Source organism: Selaginella moellendorffii, unplaced genomic scaffold (genome assembly GCF_000143415.4).
Source record: "Selaginella moellendorffii unplaced genomic scaffold, v1.0 SELMOscaffold_16, whole genome shotgun sequence".
Lineage (NCBI taxonomy): Eukaryota > Viridiplantae > Streptophyta > Lycopodiopsida > Selaginellales > Selaginellaceae > Selaginella > Selaginella moellendorffii.
The window spans coordinates 1,367,755-1,387,717 of NW_003314277.1; the positions used below are offsets into that span (position 1 = coordinate 1,367,755).

Consider the following 19,963-nt stretch of genomic DNA (forward strand, 5'->3'; position numbering starts at 1 on the left):
TTATAAAAAATGAACACTATCTTAGTTTTTATTTGAGCTATAATTAATTTAATTATTATGTAAAAGGCCAAAATTAAAAAGTTGAATATAAATATTTTAAAAGGCTTTATGAAGTAAGAAACTTTACTCTTAAAAACATCAAAAAATGAAAAACAAATTGTACAAATTATCTAATGGAAGGAAAACCAAAACTTCAGTTTTGAATGGAAAAATGTTATATACTTGCTCTTTATGGTCCTGGAAGAACCTGAAGATGATCACATCTCTGCACTTTCTCACTCCAAGCTGGATGCTGCTGTTGCTTACTAAGAAAGCTCATGGTCAAAGATGTTGGACGTCTTGCCACCACCTCCAAAGTCATCAAACTCAGAGAATTCATAGGTAAGTTTATCTCTGGTGTGTTCTACCAGGTTTTATTTGGACTTGATCAGCCTGATTGAGAAGCAGACCCTGAGCATTAATGTCGGGAAGTTCATACCGCCACTTGATTGTCTTGATCTCCATGGAGTGAACCGGAGAATAAGGGACGATCTGATACCAAAGTTGCAAACTCGAGATTGAATCCTCGGGCCAGGAAATGATTCCCAAGGACTGGACGGATGTGCTTCTGTCTCTGCAAGACGCTGCTGATAATAATCTCTCAGACACGGCCCTGCTCACTGTAAGTAAACGCAAAGTTCTTGATCTGGTTGCAGCTGAATTGACAACATGAAGGGAGCTGTACTGGGCGATGGCAGTCATGCAAAAACCGCATGAAGAAATCCAAGACGCAATTGGGACCAAGCGCCTCCCCCGGCTTGCCTTACATGCACGCAATCCTGAAAGAGGCATTAGCCAGCTACACGGTTCCTTGGAAAGCGTTTAGGACGAAAGTCTTCTGGGTTAGGCCAATGTTTTTTATCTCTTCCAATTGCCAGATGTTGATTCGGGAGATGATCCCATTCTCTGCTGGATGCAGGATGTGCCCGGGGCATCCAGTTGCTGTTCGTTTCATCCCCTTCGCAGTTTTGCAAGCCCAGCCTTCCACCGGATCAAAACTCGGTGGGCCTGACAGAGAAACAAGCAAGCTGGCTTCAGAGCTAACTTTGCAACTCCCCGGCTGAGCTGCAAATCACTGTATGAATGAGGGTGAAAACTGGCAATTCGCAAAATAGGAAGCATTATGCACTTACATGAACTCATTGAAAATCTGATGAAAACAAGTTTTCCTAGTCCCATCGAACAAGTTTAAGTTGGCATCCAGGAAACATTCAAACGTCTGTGTAGCAAGACCTGTAGCACGGTTTCGACGTGAAGGCCGAGAAGCATCCCTTGAGGCATGTCCTCGGAGCTCGAAACCTCCTGGGCCGATTTGCTCTGTTCCTGGTCCGCATGAAATGGTTCCAGTCCTCTTGGACGAGCTGCAAATCCGCAAGCTTGGAGCGGAGGCCCTGGCAGCAGTTGGCATGAATGGTGCAAACTCTTTCCATGCCGCTGGCTGGCTCGCAAAACCCACTGAACACCTCCGTTGGCATGAACCGGATCTTGGCTCCTATGGCCTGGAACTCTGCGTGGAGCTTGATCCTGTCGAAGACTTCCTGGTCGTGGATGTGGTAGTAGAACTTAGCGTGCCTGTCCCAGTACTTGAAGAGCTCGATCGTCCGGTTATTGGATCTCACGTGCATCAACCCCGTGTTGTCCAGGTTGTGAATGTCCGTCTCGTTGCCATTGAAAAAATCGCAAGCCAGCTCCATGTCTGCTTCCGGAGAGAAATTCGAGAAGGGATTTCGCAGCCACAAGACGTCTGCATCCTGGAGACGATTCCTGGAGAAGAAGTTAGTACAGGAAGGCAAGGAGAAAGTGGTCCAAAGTTTTACCGAGAAGATGAAGTTGTATCCCATCTGTAGAAGAATGCTCAGGAACGATATTTTCTTCCTTGTCATTTTCAAGTAGTCCCGGGTCATGTACGGCTTCTCTGCTGAAAAGTCCACGCCATTGCTCTCGAGGAGGATGCAGTGCGGATGAGCTTCCAGGCATTTCTTGTGCGCAGATGGATCCAACGTGAAGATCAGCAGCGTCGGAAGAAGGCGGATCGTATCGTCACCGTCTTGGAAGCTAGCCAGGAAGTAGGATAGCAGTTTTGATGCCCAAGCCTTATTCAAAGGAGTCACGATGACAGTCTTGTTAAAAGCAGCTTCCTTCAGCACAGTTTGAAGATTGCGAAACTCGTCCGCGGTCTGAAAAAATAAAAAAAAGGAAAGAAAGAAAACAGCAATCAGTCGAATAGAAGAGGATTTAACTTACCAAGCTGTTGATGCTATCAGCGGCAATCCAGGGTAACAGTAGCATCCGAAAGGCCGCACTCGTAGGCCAGCTGCCTGTTGTACCACTGTGGCTCCAGAGAGAAGTCAAGTTGTAGACGCCGAAAATATAGAACAGAACAAGCAAGCCCGGTCTGCTACGGCACCTCATCACTGGAAAAAGAAAAAGAAAACACGAAACGGTTGTAACTTGAGGAAATCACAGCCATTGATCCGGGTAACGAAAATGCTTTCCCCCCCATCTTATTTAGCTCGTGTGCATTCGCTCTGAGACAGCCACTCAAACCTTCCTCAGCAAAAATTGGCTTGAATGGAAACGTTACCGTCTCCTTACCCATCACCGCGGTTTTGTACAGTATGCTGCTCCATATACTACTAACACTGCTATATTACTGCGCTCGAGCTTAAGTAGGAAGCAAAGGTTGTCTGTCATCCAGTATACCGACTTTAAGGTTTGCCTGTTAGCACCGGATGTAAGTATACATAGCAAATAATATTGAAGTTCATACCTGTTCACCAGCACCAGCAGTCATATTGATAAACGCGTCATCCTTGGGCCTAAAGGAAAAAAGTTAGAATGCACAAATGGAGGTCAAATATAAAGGTTACCTCGTGTAAGTGTTATGCTTGTCAACGAACGTGTCCATTTGATTGTCAAGCTTTTCGTCCTTCGTTTTGCTTAGTGCCGAGAAGAACTGTTACATTATTATGTTAGCAGAGTATTTGCAATAGAGCTACGAGAATACCTGGTGCATAGAAATTATAACAATTGATACTCCTAAGACAAAGTTGATTGTCAGTTTGTGCCCGAATAAGGCGGCAGAAGCCAAAGCCGTAAAGATTGTTGCAACAGTAGAAGAGTACTTTTTCAAGATTGCATCTGGAAAAACGCACCTATAGAAACGCCACATCAAAAGTTCAAGACTTACCAGCATATTTTAAAAAGAAGCAAGAGAGTATTCCTTGCGCTGCGTTGTTGAAGATTAGAAACATTGTTGCCCGAGAGTGGCCCTTGAAAAGATTAAGCCCATTCCCAGCTGACGAAGCGCATATGGATTAAGAAAAAGAAAAAACAGATAGAAAGTAAAGGCCATACCACTAAAATCAGCAGTAACCAGAATCGCTAGAAAGTTGAACATCGCTCCATAACTGTAAAGAAACAGGTTCTGCAAAAAGAAACAGAGAGAAAAACATTTACAAAAACTACGTGTAGCACACGCACCTGAAGATGAACACTTGTCTCGAACTGACTCTTAAGGGCGTATTCATTGAACACGGACGCCATGGATGGCACAGTGACCTGTAACGGAGATCGTAGATTTAGCAAACAGCACAGCATGCATAGAAAATCTGACTTACAAAAATCAAGGTGTATACATATGCAATGGATTGAAGCGGAACGACGACCGTTGTCCCAGTTGGCGTCGTATGCAGCTGATTCACACTGATACCAATCAGTAGCAAAGCAAGTGCCTCCCACTGCTTCCACAAGTTAGAACACATGAAGAGCAAAATGCACGAAGTTTCACCTGTAAAACTGAAAACCGGCGTCTCATGATCACTTTGAGAAGCAAGGCAATCATCAGCACCTACAATAAAATACTCATCACAAGAACAATAAGAAGAAAGAAACAACATGTCTCTAACCTTAAGGTTACTCAGCATCTTCACAGTCGCTGGATTAAAATAGAGCTGCAAGAAAAAATCAGAACATAGTAGGCACTTGACAGAAAAAAGAAACGAAGAAACCACGCGAAGTTACCTGCATTGCGAACTTGAGGTAGTTGTTAACTGCGTAGAGGGCTGCTGGAAGTGCAAGCAAACGATTTGCACGGGCAGCCTGGGAGCAAATGCATAGAGTGAGTTTCAATCAAAGAGGATAGAAGACGAATTAAAAACCTGGAAAATTACTCGAGGACTCAGGAGCGATCTCTCGCCAGCTCTTTGCTTGCGTGCCTGAAAGTACTCTTCAATACAGAGAAGAAGAGAACCCCGGGCGTTTCTCACCTGGAAAACGAGCATACAAATCGCGAAGACCACCTTGGTCATTTCCGTGAGGAAATTCACGCTAATCGGGCTAAACAAAAACTTCCCATCTACTTTGGACATGTACACTAGGATCGGCTGCAAAGAACACCAGATCAAACGACATAGATCAAATTCTACCCCACAAAAGAATGATGGAGAATTTCTTACCTGTAGCGCAATGAGCATACAATCAAACGCTACAAGAAGAATGCTGAGGCCCCGGAACCGCGACGCCTGGTCAGAGTGATGCCGGTCATACGCCTTTGAGATCGAGCGAACCGTAGGCGAGGCATTCCCCAGCTTGCCGCCGCAGCGATGACACTCGAGCATTCCGTTCTTCGTCATCATCCGGAGCAGGATCTAGCAGATCCTAGCGCAATCCAGCATCGCGTCGAGCTACCCCGGCGAAATTGAGCTCTCAGATCTGGAGCTCCTCGTTACCAAAAACCCTAGAACGCCTATTAATCTAGGGCATCAAATTTGCGACGAATATACTGTTCATAAATAAGAGCCAATCATATGCGGCCACGTGCCATTTAACATTGAGTTTGTTTGTCAGAGCTGTGCTCGATGCGCGCGTCTTAGTCTCCTGTGAAATCCAAAGAGCTCCGCCGAAGAAGAAGACGATGACGATCTTAGCTCGTCCTCCTGGAGCCTCTCCGCGACGATCCTATCGAGTTCTTCCTGCTGCCTTCGCGATTCTAAATCGATGGGAGTGGCGCTGGAGCTGCGATCGCTGCTGCGCCGGGAAGGAGCTCTAAATGGTGCTGCCACCCTCCTAAAGTTTCCAATCGGCCGGCTTCTATCGACCGAAACTTGGCGAGAATTTTGGTTGCTTCGCTGCGCTCGGGAAGTTCTTTCATCTTCTTCTTCCCTCTTGGCTTGTGATCTCTTGGCTGTCTCGTCCGGGAACAAGATCTGGATCGTGTTCCACAAGACGACGTTGATCGCTCCTTGCTCTCTGCATTAAAGCTTTTTTCTCTTTTCACAGAAAACAAAGGAGCTGCTTACTTTATAGCTTGCCGACACTTTGGACAGCGCAAGCCACACTTGCTGACCGCGGACTGTAAGCAACTCCGGCAGAAACTGGAATTTGTGACAGAAGAGTGATCGAATCTTTAGAGTTTCTGAAAGAAAACAATAGCTACCTGTGACCACAGGAAGTTGTCGATGGCTTAAAACATACATCCAAACAAACCTGTGAAAGCTCAAAGAAACTTAGCGTGTAGCATGAAGGAGGATGTAAGAACCACTTACGGCACAAGAGAGCTCGTCTCTAAGCTGGTCCAGACAAGCTGGTCTAGCCGCTCCACCTTGTTCCTTGTCTTTGTCGCCTTGGTCTAACATCAGAGAAAAAGTAGAAGAAAATTTAGAACCAGAACAGCAACCTGCGATGTTGTACCTGATTTATCAGTGCCAATCTCGTTCTTGACACTTTCCTTCTCTTGTGAAGCTAAAGAAGACCAACAAGATCATTTTGTAAGCAAATAAAGCGTAAGAACTTACTTCCGGATCTTCCATCCTGTCCGACTCTGTCGATTTTCTTTTGCAAGTTGCCCACTCGAGCACCATCTGATAGAAATAAAAAAATTCTAACCAAACCAAGCCCAAGAACTTACTTCCATCCTCCCCGACTCTATCGATTTTCTTTTGCAAGTTCCTCACTAGAGCACCATCTGATACAAAAAAAAAAGAGTGTGTAGAACACGAAGGAAAAAAAAAACCGAGAAAAACTCGAAGTACCTCCACCATCATGTATCGTAAGTCTCTCTAAATTCACATCCGAGCTATCAATCGGTCGGCGAGGCTTCCTGTGCCTAGAAACATGCCAAAAGAAAAGAAAGGAGATCAACTAAAGAGAAGAAACGAAACTTACACTCGATTCAAACTGGCTGGAGTAGTTGCTTGTCCGGGGGTTCTCACATCCCTCTTTCGATCTCCTCTCTCGCCGCTGCTCTTGTCTGGCGTCGCCGCCGCCTCGCAATCCCACACCGCCAGCAGGGCCTCGTCGTCCCATCCCGCCATCGCCGCGGCATTTCTAAACCCTGGACTCAGATCCACAGCCTGCGAGACAGATCCTTTCTCTCCCTGCTGTTGCCGGATCGAGTAACTTCCCTCGCGCACCTGGATTTCTTCTTCGTCAGACGAATCGATGATGACGATCACAGCGCCACCGCCGTCGCCGCCGCCTCCTTCCCCCAAAGAACCCATTTCACAAGTGATAGAATATACCCTAAAGAGATTCGCATATTAACGGTCATGTTGGCAAATTTCACCATAGTACACTGTTATCGCTTTCAGCTTGTCATTTACAAAATTCTTCTCGATCTGGAAGGAAAATAAAAATCGTTTGATCAGTCCAAAAGATTAGGAGAACATGTCTAGAGATGTACCTCGAACTCCACTGGCGGATCGAAAAGACACGAAAGCTCTTTGAGCTGCTCGAGATCCACATTCCTGGGAAGATAGAAGGCGATGTTGGATGCGACCCTTTGCGCCGTGTTGAAAAGAGTGAATCTGAAAAACTTTGATAAGCAAGCTAAAGATTGAAATCGATATGATAATCACTTACCCATCCTTTGGCTGAAGCATTGATATATCGTAGCTTGTGTCTTTTAAGTACTCTGGACCACCCCAAGGTGGAGATAGAAATATAACGTCTGCCTATGAGAGAACTGGAGGTAATGAAAGAAAAGAAACGAAAACGAAGAACCTTGAGACTCGGTGCTAGTTGGAAAAAGTCGCCAACAACAAAATCAATGCGATGAGACACTCCATAAATCTCCGCGTTGTGCCTGGCATACGCGATCTTCATGGGATCTTTGTCAATAGCAATAACATGCTCGCTCCTGTGACAAAAAAAAGGAAGCAAGATCTGTGTGAGCCCGCAATAAACTCGGTTTGAAAACTCCCACCTCAAAGCGAACTGAATGGTGTTACCGCCAACTCCAGCGAAAGCATCAATCACCACCGGAGAGGAACATCGCATGGCCTGGTGCTTGGCAATCACCTCAGGTGTCACAGAAAACCATCCCTCTTCGTCCATTTTGATACCTTCGTCGAACTTTGAGAAGAGGCTGTACCTTTGCCACCAGTACTTCGCAGTTTGGAGGCCGATTCCAGCTTCTCGCAGCTCTTTGGTGATTTTTGTTCTCCTTCGTGACTTCACAACGATATTTTCCACCTTTGAGAGCTCTGATACTGAAATGCTCTCAAGCCTAAAGACAAGAAAGGACTCAGAAGTTAGACGAAGAACGGAGGACTCACTTGACTGTGGTTTTGGTTACGATGGCCATATTATCCTCGTCCATCGCATCAGCACTGACCGCATTTTCGTTTTCCTTGTCCATCGTACCAGCACTGGCCGCATTTTCGTTTTCCTCCTCAAGAACTTGAGACGTATCAAAGTTTGCGTAGTCCTCAAATCCTTCCGGAGCATCCCAAGTCGTTTCCAAGGTCTCGCTGTTATAGTAGTAGTAGCGACTGTAGTAGTCATCCCAAGCAGGCACCCAGACACTCCTTGTGTCTCCCTTACATTCTACGCTTATCTCGTTCTTCTCGGCATCATCAGCAATCTTCAGTGTTTTCTTTACCTTGATCCTCTTCTTCTTCTTGAATTTTGGTTTCTGCAACACACACACAAAAAAAAAGGAAGAAGATATCAGCCACGAATTTTTCATGAATCTAGACAAGTCTACTTGAACGCCATCCTAGAAAAAAAATTACCCATATGAGACACCACGGCCACTTAAACAACCTCATTGCCTACGATGAAAGAGGAAGGCAGTCCCAAAGCAGCTAGCTCCGCTAAAAGCTCCTCCTCCAATGCCAAGTCTGAGAGAACAAAATAATTCCTTCAAGGAGTAAGAGGCAAGAAAGAACAAGCATCCAAACCTTCTTCTTCCTCTTCTTCAATCAAGGAATTTTCCTGGGAAAAAAATCGTCAACAAAGCCTCAAGCAATCACGAATCTAGATAGAGTACCTCGAAATCCTCATATTCTTCATAATCTGCTTGCTCTTCAGTACCATCGTGCAATCCATAGATCAATCCATCATCCCTAGGAGAAGAAGAGAAGAAAATCGATGAGAGGCAAAGAAATAGGTCGATCGATCACCCACACCAAGTGGATCTCCGTGATCGGCAGCAGCGCCACAGCCCCGCCTCCTCCTTCCTCCTGCGCCATCGCTTAAACCCTAAAACCTATCACAGGATATTCCCGCCCAAGGAATATTCCTCTGGGATATAGCGCCTAGTTTCACAAGGCTGGGATTTGATGGCCGCCATAGCCCAACTCTCGCTGAGTAGCGCCGCCCTATCCTCGCATTCCTCGCGCGATTTCGAGTTCTCCAAGAATGCACCTAGGAGGAAAGATTTTGGCAGCGGCAGGAGGGATTTCGCGGCGGATCAATCGCGCCGCGCAGCGCCGCCGCCAATCGGCGCCGCCAAGAGGAAGTGGAAGGATCCATTCCTCTTCAACGAGGAGGATCCCGACCTGGTCTGGGGGAATTTGTTCACGGAGGGCGGGAGGCAGCCGGAGCAGGAGTACATCCCGCCGCTGGATCCCAAATCCAAGTCGGGGTTTCGCAAGGTTCCAAAGGGCTACACGGCGGAGATCCGGCCCCTGGCGGCCAAGGTGAGAGACGAGGTGCGCAAATGCCTGTGCCTGGTGGCGGGGGGAGTGTATGAAAATTTGCTCTTCTTCCCAGTGATCGAGCTGCTCAAGGATAGATATCCAGGCGTGGAGATTGACGTGATCGCGAGCGAGAGAGGCAAGCAAGTGTACGAGATGAACAAGAATGTGTCGAGAGCTTGGGTGTTTGACATCGATCAGCAGTTCATCAAGCCTGCGCTCTACATGGAAATGCTCACGATGGTTAAGGTCTGTAGGAAATCTTTCACTATTTTCTCTGGGTGGCCTTGCGCTCTAGGTAGCCTTTTATCTTTTTGTCATGCATTTACGTGATCGTCTTTGTGACCTTTCGATACTTCTTTGTTCTAAAGTTTTGTTTACTACGTGACTTTGTGAAAGTTTCATGGTTTTTTGCTGCAAGTCTTCGATGTGTTCTTTGATTGAGTTTTGATATTTCAGGTTTGATGCTGTACGAAATAATCGTTTGATCTTTGCAGAACGAGTACTACGATATGATCGTCTCTACGAAACTGGCAGGCATTGGCCACGCCTTGTTTATGTGGCTCACAGACTGCACTAAAAACATTGGTTACATATATCCCGACGTGAACGGCGCTGGAGCTGGACCATTCTTATACGCCGCAGTGGATGCTCCAAGGTTGAATCTAGCAGAAGGTGGTTATCATATGTAAGTTTTCAGAGTCACAGTTTTTACAGTTCTACGACCAAGGATTAGCCTAAAGTTTTTGATGCAGGTATCATGAACTTAATGAAGAGCTTGGGAAGCCCGCCAAAGGCATTCCCAGAATTTATCCTCCTCAATTGACCGTCGGAATATCTTCCAGGCTGAGAGGAGTCATTCTCAAGAAATGGACAGAGGCATCGCTCCGGAGAGGGGAGTTTATTGTCATCCACGGCATAGAGTCAGATTCTGCCGCAACTATGAAGTCGAGAGGGGATTCAGACTCCTTGCTGCCATTGTCAAAGTGGAGCTTGATAGCAAAATCGTTGAGGTACGTCGTTCTCTATTATATCGCCAAGTTCTGATTTCCTGGGAGCTTTTAGCAGTAAAGTTCCTGTGTTCGTTATCCCGCACGAAAAGGAGAGGTCCAAAGTTCAAGAAGTGATCGGTCCCGATGCTCACATCATTTTCATCACCACTCCTGGCCAGGTTTTCCCAAATTTGCGTACTGTCTTTCTTGGTTTCCTAATATTGAAGGCCTTTCGCTTTTTTCTTCAGATTGCAGCACTTATAAATGATTCATTTGGAGTGATCACAACCAACACTGCTGCTGTGCAACTAGCAATATCTGTTAAGAAGCCAACGTAAGTGATGGAACGTTGTGGTGCTTGCTAGACTTGCTAAAGACTGTAATTGTGCTGCAGTGTTGCACTGTTTTCTTCGGATGAGAAGGCTAAGCTGTTTGTTCCCAATCATGCAACTTCTTGTGACTGCATAGCTTCAGATACTGGTAAGCTTCTAGATGTGAGCATGGAAAAGGTTAAGAATGCTATAAACAAGATGGTTAGTATACGTGAAAGAAAAGAAGACCTTGTAAAAACTGTAATATAAAGATCTCTACACCTATATAGTTTTACTTTAGTATATAAAATTTGGAGTTGGAAAATACATATATACATTGGCTACTTGTAAGATTGATTGTAGGCTGATTGTGCTCGCGGAGGGACTAGAGAGCAAGGAGACATCACTGAATCATTCAGAGTAACTTCGGGGGTGCTTCGACAGTGCAGGCATCGGTTTCGTTGCAACCGTAGTGCACGGTGCTGCCAAAGACGAGAAGAGCGATGATCTCTAAATTTTGTGAACCCTTTATTTACTAGAAAAGAAACGTCCCAGTCCCTTACTCTTACGGTCTGATAATCCTGGGGACTGGACGCAAAGAGCCATCAGCTCTGTCCATAGGATCGTGGAAGAACTCCCAGGGGCCATAGCGATCAAAGGCCTCCAAAACGCTCTCCTGGATCCACCGTCATGTTCCAATACGTTCTCCTCGCCTGCCGCCATTCTCTCTGGGTGATGGCCAGTCCTCACCGGTCAGCTTAACCTTGTACACACACACAAGGAGGAGAGATGACAAACTTTCACGGAGAAATTGCAAGCTTTAACGCACCTCGGGTGGGTCTTGAGCTCTCCCGCAAAGACATGCTTTGGATCGGTAGGGGGAATGGAGCTGCAACCCTTATTGCAGTGGCCGGGCAGTCCACACCTCTCGCACTCTCGCGTGTCCCAGCTCCAAGAGTCCCTCCCTGGCTTCGCTTCAAACACGTCTATCATAGCCCGTGTCCGGCAAGGGCTTGCCGTTCATCTTCTCAATGGCCTTGCGCTGCTAAAGGTAGGGGAAACATGGATCAGATCCGGCAGCGCTAACGTCCATCTCGTCGAATCCATGGCAAATTCTAGCGGCGGCAGCCGTGGCGCCTGCATTTCTGGAATGTAAGTGGATTTTGGGGGGATTTGTTGCTCCTTCTTTCTTTAGTCTTCTAGCCGATTGGGAAGTTTTTCTCGTCACGCATGATCTAATTAATTGCGAAAAGAAGAGCAAAACGGGCTATGAATCTTGTGTATTTACCTTGGCGCTGGTGATATCTCCAAACCGGATGAATCCATCCAGGTCTCGTTGATCGGCATACCAGGGCAAGCCGCCCACAACGCAAGTGAAGCCGCCCATGAGTATGCTTTGCAATGCTTTGTCGCTAACCACAGTGAAAATATCGAACACGCTTTCCATGTTCGCATAGACTTTTGCTTTGGAACTCAAACAAACACAAAGAATTTTCAGAACAAGAAAAAGAGCTCTCCTACGCAGAGAGAATTGCCTGAGCAAGTTTCTTAGAAAAGATGGAGTTTTCGATAGATACCTGTGCTTTGTATTTGTCTCGGCAATTTTGTGGCTGCGACCAGGATCTAGGCTGCGAGGTCGGGCATCGAGGACGGCCTCTGAGCTAATTTGTGGGCCGCAAACTCCTTAAGCGTCAGCTGTCGCGTTTGTGCTTGCCAGGCGCTGCTCCACGGCTGCGTATTGCTGCTGGAGCATCACAAACTTGCCGTGTCTCCATTCGATGCTGGCAGTCGGCTTGGATTATGCTGAAAAGATCTTTAGATCTTCGAAGAACAAAAAAGTTAGAAAAGAACCTCAGCGTCTGTTACACGTTGCACATCTCATTCCTTTGTCAAATCTGCTTCAGTTCTGCAATACCCACAGCTAGTAGCTTCGTCATGCAAGAAAAGCAGAATCAATATTTTCTTGTTAGGAAATAAGAGCAACTCACCTTTGAAAATAGGTGCTCAGCAACGCCAAACTGTATTGATATATAAATCTCTCACAGAAACAATGTTGGACATAAAAGCATCCGACTGAGCAATAAACCTCTTGTGCATTTGATACATAACTCTCTCACAAAAACAATGTTTAATATAAAAAAAATTTAATTGAAGTTTATAACTCTGTAACCAATAGAGTTCAACTTTATATAACAATATCAATTTGCTTGTTCACATTTAAAAATAGATGTTTAGCACATAAGAGAACATTCTGGAACAAATATGAAAAATAAAATCAAATAAACACCACCATAATTATTAATGCTACTAATATATTTCTTAGACATGATTAATGTTACTAATATAAATAAAAGATTCAATGTTACTTAGTTCAGTAGGAATAATTTAGAAAAGCCATATAGTCGTCATGAGAAGCCCACTATAAATGGAAATCATTTAGATAAATTTATAATTTTTTCTATCTTATTTGCATAAATTGACATTTGTCTTTTATCATTCGGGTCATCACGAGTAACACATACAAGCTGATGATAGTGGGGACGCCACAAAACTTGACTGCAATTAATGTGAAAAGGATTATAAAAATTAATTTGAATTTGACTTTTAGGAGTAAGTTTTTATATTGTGTGACTTTCAAGCGCTGAAAAATTTACTCTCTGTAATATATATTCAGCATAGTGTCTTTTAAAATTCCCACGTTGGGCTATTGTTTCAGTGTTGCTTTGTCGAGTTGGGTTGCTACATGCAATTCTGGTAGCAAAGTCTGAATGCAACTTTCGTATATATATAAAAAATTTAAATACATTTCTAATTAATTTATTTAATTTATAAAGATATCTTTGGTGTAATGATTTATGAGTTTTGATGAAGAACTAGTTGGCTAAAAGGTGACTAATAATGTGTATTGTGTTGGTTTGTAGTATTCACAAATGATTAACATAAATATGTTTGATTTCTTATGGGTTTATTGATTTGTTATAACCAGCAATTTTCGGAATATTCTTCAGACCTTTTCTTCCCAAGAACCCTAAATTTCGGAATGTTTACTTCCTCTTCTAAAATTTGAATGGAGGTATATGCAGAGAAAGATGCGTGGGCTCCGAGATTTGAATTTTGAATTACTGGCTAATCCCTGGGCGGGGAATATTCTCGGCTATTTGTCTAGGGTAAGAGCGGAGAGAGGAATGCTTGATGCGGCAAAGCGGTTGGAATCGGGTTTGGAGGTCCGTGAAATCTCGGCCTAGAGGTCGCGCGGCACTGGAATCGCGGCGGCGGAGCTCGGATCTCTCGCTCCAGGGGTTAGGGCACTAGAAGAAGCAGGCATGGCAGCTGAGGTCTTTGTGAGGAAAAAGACGCGGTGAGGAAGCTGGATCGAACGGCCGCCAGCATTTTTCGCCCGCTGCGCTGCGATCCATGGCATCGGTAGATCCTAGTGAATCCAAGGCTGTCGTCGTCGGGCTTGAAAGGAAGGGTCTCAAAAGAAAGCTGGCTGAGACGTCTTTGGCTCAGGAGCCGCAAGATGGTCCTGGAACTAGACTCTTGTCCGACGCCGAGGTTTTGCTCGAGACGCTCAATACGAGCACGACGTGGAGGGAGAACGATCGCTTCGCAGCTCGTCAGGCGGCCCATGCTCTAGCAGAGCTTGCAAAACACGGTAAGAACTCGATGTTCTTTCTCGTGTTTTTTCATCCAAGATTTTTTCCTGTTTGGTTTTCTTATCTCGCAGAGGATCACGTCGATCTTATAGTCGACAAAGGAGTGGTGCAAGCTCTCGTTCCATTTCTATCTGCGCCAGTCTTAGAAGAAGGAGAAGGACCGATTGCATACGAGCATGAGGTTGAGAAGGACGCGGCTTTTGCGTTGGGTCTTCTTGCAGTTCGGGTGCTCTTTCTTTAGCTTGTTTTTGATGCTCACCTATGTTCCTTACATTTTCTTTTGTGGACAGCCGGAGCACCAGCGGCTAATTGCCGATGCCGGTGCATTGCCTTCTCTGGTTTCTCTTCTAAAACGTCGAGTAACTGGCCAGAATGCACGGGTTGTGAATGGTCTCGTCCGGAGAGCCGCTGATGCCATCACTAACCTTGCGCACGAAAATGGAAGCATAAAAACCAGAGTGAGGTAAGACTTTATCTCTTTCGTGTCAAGAAGCTTGATGTGCCGTCGCAGGGCGGAAGGTGGCATACCACCCTTGGTAGAGCTTTTAGAATCAAACGATCCGAAAGTGCAGCGGGCGGTGGCTGGTGCTTTGCGGACGCTGGCTTTCAAAAACGAAGCTAACAAAAACCAGGTAAAATACTGTTATAAGAATTCAGTCCATCTTAGTATCTGCTGTCGCAGATTGTCGAATACAATGCGTTACCAACTCTAATTTTTATGCTGCGGTCTGAGGACGTAGGGATCCATTATGAAGCGGTCGGTTTCTACAAATTATTCCGTGTGAACTCAAGCCTTCGCTTCGCAGGTTGGCGTCATCGGGAACCTTGTTCACTCATCTTCAAATATTAAAAAGGAGGTGCTTGCCGCTGGAGCCTTGCAACCGGTAATTGGGCTTTTGAGGTATGCAAGGAAATCTGAGTACTTTAGTGCATCAACAGCTCTCGTGTGATCTTTTGAAGCAGTTCAAGGTGCCAAGAAAGCCAGCGTGAGGCCGCGCTACTACTAGGCCAATTTGCTACAGCTGATCCTGACTGTAAAGTAAGTTGGGAGCTATTGCTGTATCGTTCGCTGATTGAAATGTTTATCAGGTGCACATAGTGCAACGGGGGGCTGTGCGACCTTTGATAAGGATGCTCGAGGCTGCTGACCCCCAACTTAGGGAGATGGCTGGCTTCGCTCTTGGACGTCTTGCACAGGTGCTTTTCAACGCTTTGATCTGATTGTTGAGTTCATTACACTGATTCATTTCTACGATGATACAGAATACACACAATCAAGCAGGAATTGTGCATGATGGTGGTTTAAGACCGTTACTAGATCTGCTTGATTCTAAGAACGGATCATTGCAGCACAATGCTGCTTTTGCGTTGTATGGTCTGGCAGATAACGAGGTGAGTTTTCTGTGTAAGATTATGATGTACCATGTTCTTTGCCTCTCTTGTGTTGTGCCAGGATAACGTTTCTGATATTGTGAAAGAAGGTGGTGTGCAAAGTCTACAAGACGGTGAGCTTATTGTACAGGTAAGGATCGAAACTGTTCTTTCTTTTCCTTTTTTTTTTTTCTAAAGATTGATCCGTTGTAGGCATCAAAAGAATGTGTGGCGAAGACTCTCAAAAGACTCGAAGAAAAGCTTCATGGAAGAGTATGTGCTGATTTTATACATTTTGTTTTCTCATCGTGGTTCTGATTTCCATAGGTGTTGAAGCATTTGTTGTACCTGATGCGTCAGCCTGATAAACTAGTTCAAAAGAGAGTGGCCTTGACCTTAGCACATCTTTGCACTCCGGAAGACCAAAGATTAATCTTTCATGAAAATAACGGTAACGTAATCACTGTTCGAATTGTGGCTCAGCTTTTCTATGCTGCAGGAATGAACATCCTTCTAGAGATGTTGGGGAGTTTTTCTAGTCCCAAGCAGCAACGCGACGGAGCTCTGGCACTGACTACCCTCGCCAAGAAGGCAACGGGGCTTTCTCCAGTCGATAGTGCCCCCGCGCCGGAAACTCCACAGGTGTGCGTTTAAGCTCTTGTAGGCTAACTATTGAGCATGGCTTTTGTCTCAGGTATATCTTGGTGGAAAATATGTGAACAATAGCACGTTATCGGACGTTACATTCCTCGTTGAAGGTTGGATAAACCTTCGATTTGCCTAGACTAACGCAACTGTATGTTTCAGGAAGGCGCTTTTATGCCCATAGGATAGCACTATTAGCATCGTCTGACGCTTTCAGAGCGATGTTTGATGGTGGCTACAAGGTATGCGCTTTTGCATTTCTCTCATTTCCTTGTAATAAACTTCCTATAGGAAAAGGAGGCCAAGGATATTGAAATTCCCAACATAAGCTGGAAGGTGTTTGAGATGATGATGAGGTACGTCAGCCTTTGAGCACAGGCATCCTCGTTACTACTCACATTTCCTCAGGTTCATTTACGAGGGACAGGCGGAAATTGGCTCCGACATCGCCCAGGATCTTCTTCGAGCTGCCGACCAGTACTTGTTGGAGAACCTGAAACAAAAGTGCGAGGAATCAATCGCCCAGGTAATGCTGCTGATTTCCAGAGGAGAAACTCAATGCAGCTTTGCTTTCTCAGGACTTGACCGTCGAGAACGTTGCCAACGTTTTTGAGCTCGGCGAAGCCTTCCACGCCGTCTCGTTGCGCCACACATGCGTCCTCTTCATTCTAGAACAGCACAGTCAGCTCTGCACTCTCCCTGGGTACGTCACCAAGAAAAGAACTTCAGATCCTCGCTCACACGACGTGTCGCAGGTACCAAAACTTGATCCGAAGGATTACACCCGAGATCCTGGAGTACATGCACCGCATTTTGAGGCCGAGGCCTACCACATCGTAAGAAAGTGAGCTTTCATCTCCTTTTTCTCCTTCGACAAGAATTCAAAGATGGAAATGGTGGTGATGGAAATTCAGTGACAAACAACAACAACAACAAAGAGACAGGACTCTCGAAAGAAAGTGAGGAACAGAGATTTACTCGGGAGTGGCGGTGGCGGTGGCGATGGTGGTAGTGTTGGAAGACTGATTACTTGCGGCAGCTGGGTTAACTGGATCATCGGCCCAATGCTTGTCAAAATCCATGTCATCCAGTGTGTTGAAATGGAATGCTCCATCGAAGAAGAGGCTGTTGATAGCTGCTCCGCGAGAGCTGCCATCTCCTCCACTGTTGCCGGCGGTGGTGGTGGTGGTGGCGGCTCCGCCGGCGGCGCTGGAGGTGATCATCGCATTGACAAAGCTGTGATCAAAGTTTGGTGCTGTGGAGTTGGGAGTCATCTCCTGGTAACTCCCACCACCTGGGAATCCACAGTTGACGTTAAAGTCAGGATGAAAAGCCGGGTAGTGGGAGCCAAGCTGGTCGATCTCGAAGTTGGGGCTCCTGGAGCGGTGATTCTCGGGCTTGGAATCCATGAGATTGTGTGGCTCTTGCGCACCGGTTGTAGTAGCGATGGATGATTTGCTCGAGTCGGACGTGGAATCGTCGGCAGCGTGGTGATCATGCTCAGTGTTTGTCACTGGCAACTTGTGATCCAGCGGGAGTGGAAACATGGTAGTGGGCATCCCAAAGTGATTGAAACCAGCCATGGTTTCCATGCTACCACCACCACCACCACTCATTCCCATCGCCATACCAATTGGTACCTTGCATGGGGGATACAAGCTTCCTCCGGGCATGTTGAGATCCAAAAGTTGGCCACCGCCGCCACCGCCGCCACCATTTGCAACTTGGGCAGGATTGTTGCCAAGGTCTGGATGCAAGATCCTCTGGAGTGCCATGGTGTGGTAGGCGTGATAGAAATACATGGCGTATTTGCTGATGATGGTCTTGAAATCCACTGCAGCACTGCCGCTTCCGGCTGAGGGTGATGCAGTGCCGCTGAAGCCGGCCTCCTGGACCTTGCCATCGCAGATGACGATTACGCCCACCTCGGCATTGCAGAGGGTGGCGAGCTGCTCCGCTTTGCCTTTCAATCCCTTGAGCCTTTTCTTGAATGTCTCCCGGCGCGACTTGTCATTCTTGATGAATTCGATCGGGAGCTTGCGCCGTCCCATTCATAATCTGTTCATGATCACTGAATAAGCTGCAGGAAAGGAGAAAAAAGAGGAGAGAAAACGAGAAAAAGAGAAAAAGAAAGGAAAAAGAAAAGATAATTTACAAAGCTTTTTCAATTTCTTGTAGTAAGAGAGTAACCATATTAGGACCATGTTCTCTTAATTAGGCTGATGTTTATGGAATTGTTAATAAGTTTTTGTTTTTCCTTTAAAAAACAATGCCTATTTCATCCTTTGCAATAGAAATTAATTTTAGAAATGACGCACAGACAAAGAAAGCATTTAGTAAGAATGTTGAAGGTAAAAAAGATATAATCTCCTGGACAATAATGCTAAAAGAATATATTCATGCTGGGGATCTTGAATATGCAAGATTAATCTTCGATAGCATGCCATTGAGGGATTTAATCTGCTGGAACATCATGTTAAATGCATATTCTCACAAGGAAAGCACAAAGGAGACAGTTGAGATGTTCAATTCCATGCCTGCACACGATGTAATTTCGTGGACTACTATGGTATTTACATATGCTTCTTCTGGGCAAATTAGTTTAGCAAAAAAACTGTTTGATGCAATGCCAGAATGGGATGCTGTGTGTTGGGCTACAATGTTTTCTGCATTGGCACAATGCTTGAAATTTACCGAAGTTCAAAATATGATTCAAGATGTTCCTCTGCAAGATTTATTTGCAAGAAATGCAGTTCTTTTAGCACTTGCCCAAATGGGGCATTTTGTTTGTGCCGAACAAATGTTTCAGAAAATGGAAAAGCGGGACATTGTGTCATGGAACACAATGCTTAAGGTGTATTCCGGTGCTGGAGAGCTTCACAAAAGCAAGCGTGCTTTTGATACCATGCCACAGCACAACTTGGTCTCGCTGAATTCCCTGCTCTCTCTATATTCTCTCCACGGGCATGTAGAACTTGCGAAAGAAGTCTTTAGCTCCTTACCGCAGCAAAGCTTGATGTCGTTTACAACCATGATAAATCTCTACGCCCATCTTGGAGACATTGACAATGCCAAGGTGTTGTTTGATCAGATGCCTGTTCATGACTCTGTTGCATCAAATGCGATGCTGTGTGCTTATGTCCAAAACAACAATCTTCTTAAAGCCAGGCAAATTTTTAACAGCATGGCCTATAGAGATTTTGCATCATGGACAACCCTCATGTCGGCATACTCTCAAGATGGCAATGTTCTCGAAGCTAGGCATCTGATGTCTCACATCCCATACTTCAACACAGTGGTTTGCAATGTAATATTATCTTTTGATTTGTTAGAAAAATCAAAACATCTGTTTGATACCATGCCGCAGAGGGACATAGTGACGTGGACGACTATGATCAGCAGATATGCCCAGGCTGGGCATATCAACGTTGCCAACTTTCTCTTTGAGACAATACCTCAACACAATCTAGTAACATGGAATGTTTTGCTAGAAGCTTACTACTTACAAGGCTCCGCTGTTCATATAGAAAAGCTGTTTTCTAGAATGCCTGCAAAGGATCTTGTGTCCTGGAATCTTGTCTTGACAGCGTATGCCTCATTTGGGCATCTGCGAGATGCTTTCGGCATTTTTGCCGGGATGCCCAGAAAGGATCTGGTATCCTGGACAGCCATGCTGGCAGCATATTCTAACAACGGCAGCCCGGAAGATGCCTTCTACGCATTTAACCTCTTGGTTCTCGAGGGGCATCTTCCGGACGAGGCATGCTTCACGTCCTACTTAGCCGCGTGCGTTAATCTTGGCGACGTAAATCGTGCCAGATCTTGCCTCGCGTCTCTCACAAGTGATTACAGCCTAACACCTTTGAAGCTCCACTTCTCATGCATCATTGGAGTGCTATGCCGGACTTTCAATTTCGCAAAGTCCCTGGAGCTAATGGAAGCCATGCCTTTCGTGCCCGATGTTTTAGACTGGACGTGCTTGCTTGGAACATCAACTAGCTACACGAATAATCTGTTAAAAAGGTGAC

At 45.6% G+C, this 19,963-nt stretch overlaps 7 protein-coding genes and 1 long non-coding RNA gene across 13 annotated transcripts; 3 read left to right on the forward strand and 5 right to left on the reverse strand.

Annotated features, from left to right (window-relative positions):
• Positions 1-366: 366 nt before the first annotated feature.
• LOC112346578 (uncharacterized protein At4g15970-like) lies at positions 367-2,471 on the reverse strand. 3 transcript variants are annotated; one of them, XR_002992495.1, is made up of 4 exons: positions 2,284-2,471; positions 1,857-2,216; positions 1,173-1,790; positions 367-1,114 (listed from the first exon to the last, which is right to left on the reverse strand). XR_002992495.1 is itself a non-coding variant. In XM_024675871.1 (3 exons), exons 1-3 carry the CDS (start codon positions 2,449-2,451, stop codon positions 1,251-1,253), a joined length of 1,068 nt encoding a protein of 355 aa, XP_024531639.1. In that variant the 5' UTR covers positions 2,452-2,471; the 3' UTR covers positions 1,143-1,250. The 3 variants fall into 3 exon arrangements, 1 of the variants encoding a protein (XP_024531639.1); XR_002992496.1 differs by having other exon boundaries at positions 1,090-1,104; XM_024675871.1 differs by lacking the exon at positions 367-1,114 and having other exon boundaries at positions 1,143-1,790.
• Positions 2,472-2,518: 47 nt separating this feature from the next.
• Positions 2,519-4,798, reverse strand: LOC112346575 (CMP-sialic acid transporter 5-like). The gene is made up of 14 exons (XM_024675869.1): positions 4,497-4,798; positions 4,308-4,424; positions 4,200-4,256; positions 4,063-4,140; positions 3,948-3,992; positions 3,830-3,889; positions 3,660-3,779; positions 3,523-3,600; positions 3,397-3,466; positions 3,230-3,337; positions 3,047-3,180; positions 2,910-2,995; positions 2,810-2,858; positions 2,519-2,758 (listed from the first exon to the last, which is right to left on the reverse strand). The coding sequence occupies exons 1-14, from the start codon at positions 4,674-4,676 to the stop codon at positions 2,705-2,707; spliced, it is 1,236 nt and encodes a 411-aa protein (XP_024531637.1). The 5' UTR covers positions 4,677-4,798; the 3' UTR covers positions 2,519-2,704.
• Positions 4,799-4,807: 9 nt separating this feature from the next.
• LOC112346577 (putative E3 ubiquitin-protein ligase RING1a) lies at positions 4,808-6,556 on the reverse strand. Its single transcript, XM_024675870.1, has 9 exons — positions 6,205-6,556; positions 6,072-6,145; positions 5,948-6,004; positions 5,835-5,900; positions 5,731-5,781; positions 5,586-5,668; positions 5,477-5,526; positions 5,340-5,414; positions 4,808-5,289 (listed from the first exon to the last, which is right to left on the reverse strand). The coding sequence occupies exons 1-9, from the start codon at positions 6,537-6,539 to the stop codon at positions 4,884-4,886; spliced, it is 1,197 nt and encodes a 398-aa protein (XP_024531638.1). The 5' UTR covers positions 6,540-6,556; the 3' UTR covers positions 4,808-4,883.
• On the reverse strand, positions 6,553-8,516 carry LOC9642516 (trimethylguanosine synthase). 2 transcript variants are annotated; one of them, XM_024675867.1, is made up of 10 exons: positions 8,449-8,516; positions 8,312-8,387; positions 8,223-8,256; positions 8,086-8,162; positions 7,596-7,954; positions 7,244-7,546; positions 7,042-7,177; positions 6,901-6,992; positions 6,722-6,845; positions 6,553-6,656 (listed from the first exon to the last, which is right to left on the reverse strand). In XM_024675867.1, exons 1-10 carry the CDS (start codon positions 8,511-8,513, stop codon positions 6,579-6,581), a joined length of 1,344 nt encoding a protein of 447 aa, XP_024531635.1. In that variant the 5' UTR covers positions 8,514-8,516; the 3' UTR covers positions 6,553-6,578. The 2 variants fall into 2 exon arrangements, with proteins under 2 accessions (XP_024531635.1, XP_024531636.1); XM_024675868.1 differs by lacking the exons at positions 8,312-8,387; positions 8,449-8,516 and having other exon boundaries at positions 8,055-8,162; positions 8,223-8,258.
• A 67-nt stretch (positions 8,517-8,583) lies between these two features.
• Positions 8,584-10,590, forward strand: LOC9642517 (photosynthetic NDH subunit of subcomplex B 1, chloroplastic). Its single transcript, XM_024676198.1, has 6 exons — positions 8,584-9,209; positions 9,458-9,648; positions 9,716-9,973; positions 10,029-10,131; positions 10,201-10,286; positions 10,347-10,590. Exons 1-6 carry the CDS (start codon positions 8,604-8,606, stop codon positions 10,531-10,533), a joined length of 1,431 nt encoding a protein of 476 aa, XP_024531966.1. The 5' UTR covers positions 8,584-8,603; the 3' UTR covers positions 10,534-10,590.
• A 177-nt stretch (positions 10,591-10,767) lies between these two features.
• On the reverse strand, positions 10,768-11,809 carry LOC112346627. Its single transcript, XR_002992517.1, has 2 exons — positions 11,093-11,809; positions 10,768-11,026 (listed from the first exon to the last, which is right to left on the reverse strand). It is a non-coding gene; the product is annotated as an uncharacterized LOC112346627 (long non-coding RNA).
• Positions 11,810-13,406: 1,597 nt separating this feature from the next.
• On the forward strand, positions 13,407-17,056 carry LOC9641826 (ARM REPEAT PROTEIN INTERACTING WITH ABF2). 3 transcript variants are annotated; one of them, XM_002971034.2, is made up of 19 exons: positions 13,407-13,918; positions 13,991-14,145; positions 14,210-14,382; positions 14,431-14,551; positions 14,602-14,676; positions 14,726-14,820; positions 14,880-14,958; positions 15,009-15,116; positions 15,183-15,311; positions 15,373-15,441; positions 15,504-15,563; positions 15,618-15,741; positions 15,790-15,932; positions 15,985-16,048; positions 16,098-16,177; positions 16,227-16,291; positions 16,344-16,461; positions 16,514-16,638; positions 16,691-17,056. In XM_002971034.2, exons 1-19 carry the CDS (start codon positions 13,678-13,680, stop codon positions 16,773-16,775), a joined length of 2,109 nt encoding a protein of 702 aa, XP_002971080.1. In that variant the 5' UTR covers positions 13,407-13,677; the 3' UTR covers positions 16,776-17,056. The 3 variants fall into 3 exon arrangements, with proteins under 3 accessions (XP_002971080.1, XP_024531807.1, XP_024531806.1); XM_024676039.1 differs by having other exon boundaries at positions 14,883-14,958; XM_024676038.1 differs by having other exon boundaries at positions 14,883-14,958; positions 15,618-15,932.
• Positions 17,057-18,375: 1,319 nt separating this feature from the next.
• On the forward strand, positions 18,376-19,962 carry LOC112346679 (pentatricopeptide repeat-containing protein At4g02750-like). The gene has a single exon (XM_024676179.1). It carries the CDS (start codon positions 18,376-18,378, stop codon positions 19,960-19,962), a length of 1,587 nt encoding a protein of 528 aa, XP_024531947.1.
• Position 19,963: the final 1 nt, after the last annotated feature.